Raw genomic sequence first — 327 nt, 5'->3', positions numbered from 1 at the left:
GGGTTCGGCGCAGCTGCCCGAGCCCCGCAGGAGGGCGGGGTGCCGGAGCCGGACTCCGCCACCCGCCGAGCGTTGGGCCTCGCCAGGCCCGCGCCTATCCAGCGGCAGAACGCTCGCTGTGCCCGAAGGACGAGCCCCGCTCCCCGCCGGGTGGGCTCGCAGCACGGCCTCCCCTCCTTACAAGGACTCCAGGTGCTGGAGCTTCTGCAGCTGCTGCGCCTCCTGCTTCTTCCTCTTCCTCTCATGCCGGCCCTGGCTCCTGCCGCCGCCCGCAGAGTCGTGGAAGCTCCCGTGCCGCGCCTGGCTGCCCCTCGCCGCCCCGTCCTC

The 327-nt window shown here is 74.3% G+C and overlaps 1 protein-coding gene across 1 annotated transcript in view; it reads right to left on the bottom strand.

The window, feature by feature from the left end:
- Nucleotides 1-327, bottom strand: part of RP9 (RP9 pre-mRNA splicing factor) — a 7,594-nt gene that overhangs the window by 6,955 nt on the left and 312 nt on the right. Inside the window, exon 2 of the mRNA XM_019616788.2 lies at nt 182-324. Within this exon, the coding sequence (XP_019472333.1) occupies nt 182-324 (143 nt within the window). The remainder of the gene's footprint in view (nt 1-181; nt 325-327) is intronic.

The sequence above is a fragment of the Meleagris gallopavo genome, chromosome 6 (genome assembly GCF_000146605.3).
Source record: "Meleagris gallopavo isolate NT-WF06-2002-E0010 breed Aviagen turkey brand Nicholas breeding stock chromosome 6, Turkey_5.1, whole genome shotgun sequence".
Classification (NCBI taxonomy): domain Eukaryota; kingdom Metazoa; phylum Chordata; class Aves; order Galliformes; family Phasianidae; genus Meleagris; species Meleagris gallopavo.
The sequence above is the reverse complement of the archived record's forward strand: the minus strand, read 5'-3'. Positions and strand labels throughout refer to the sequence as shown.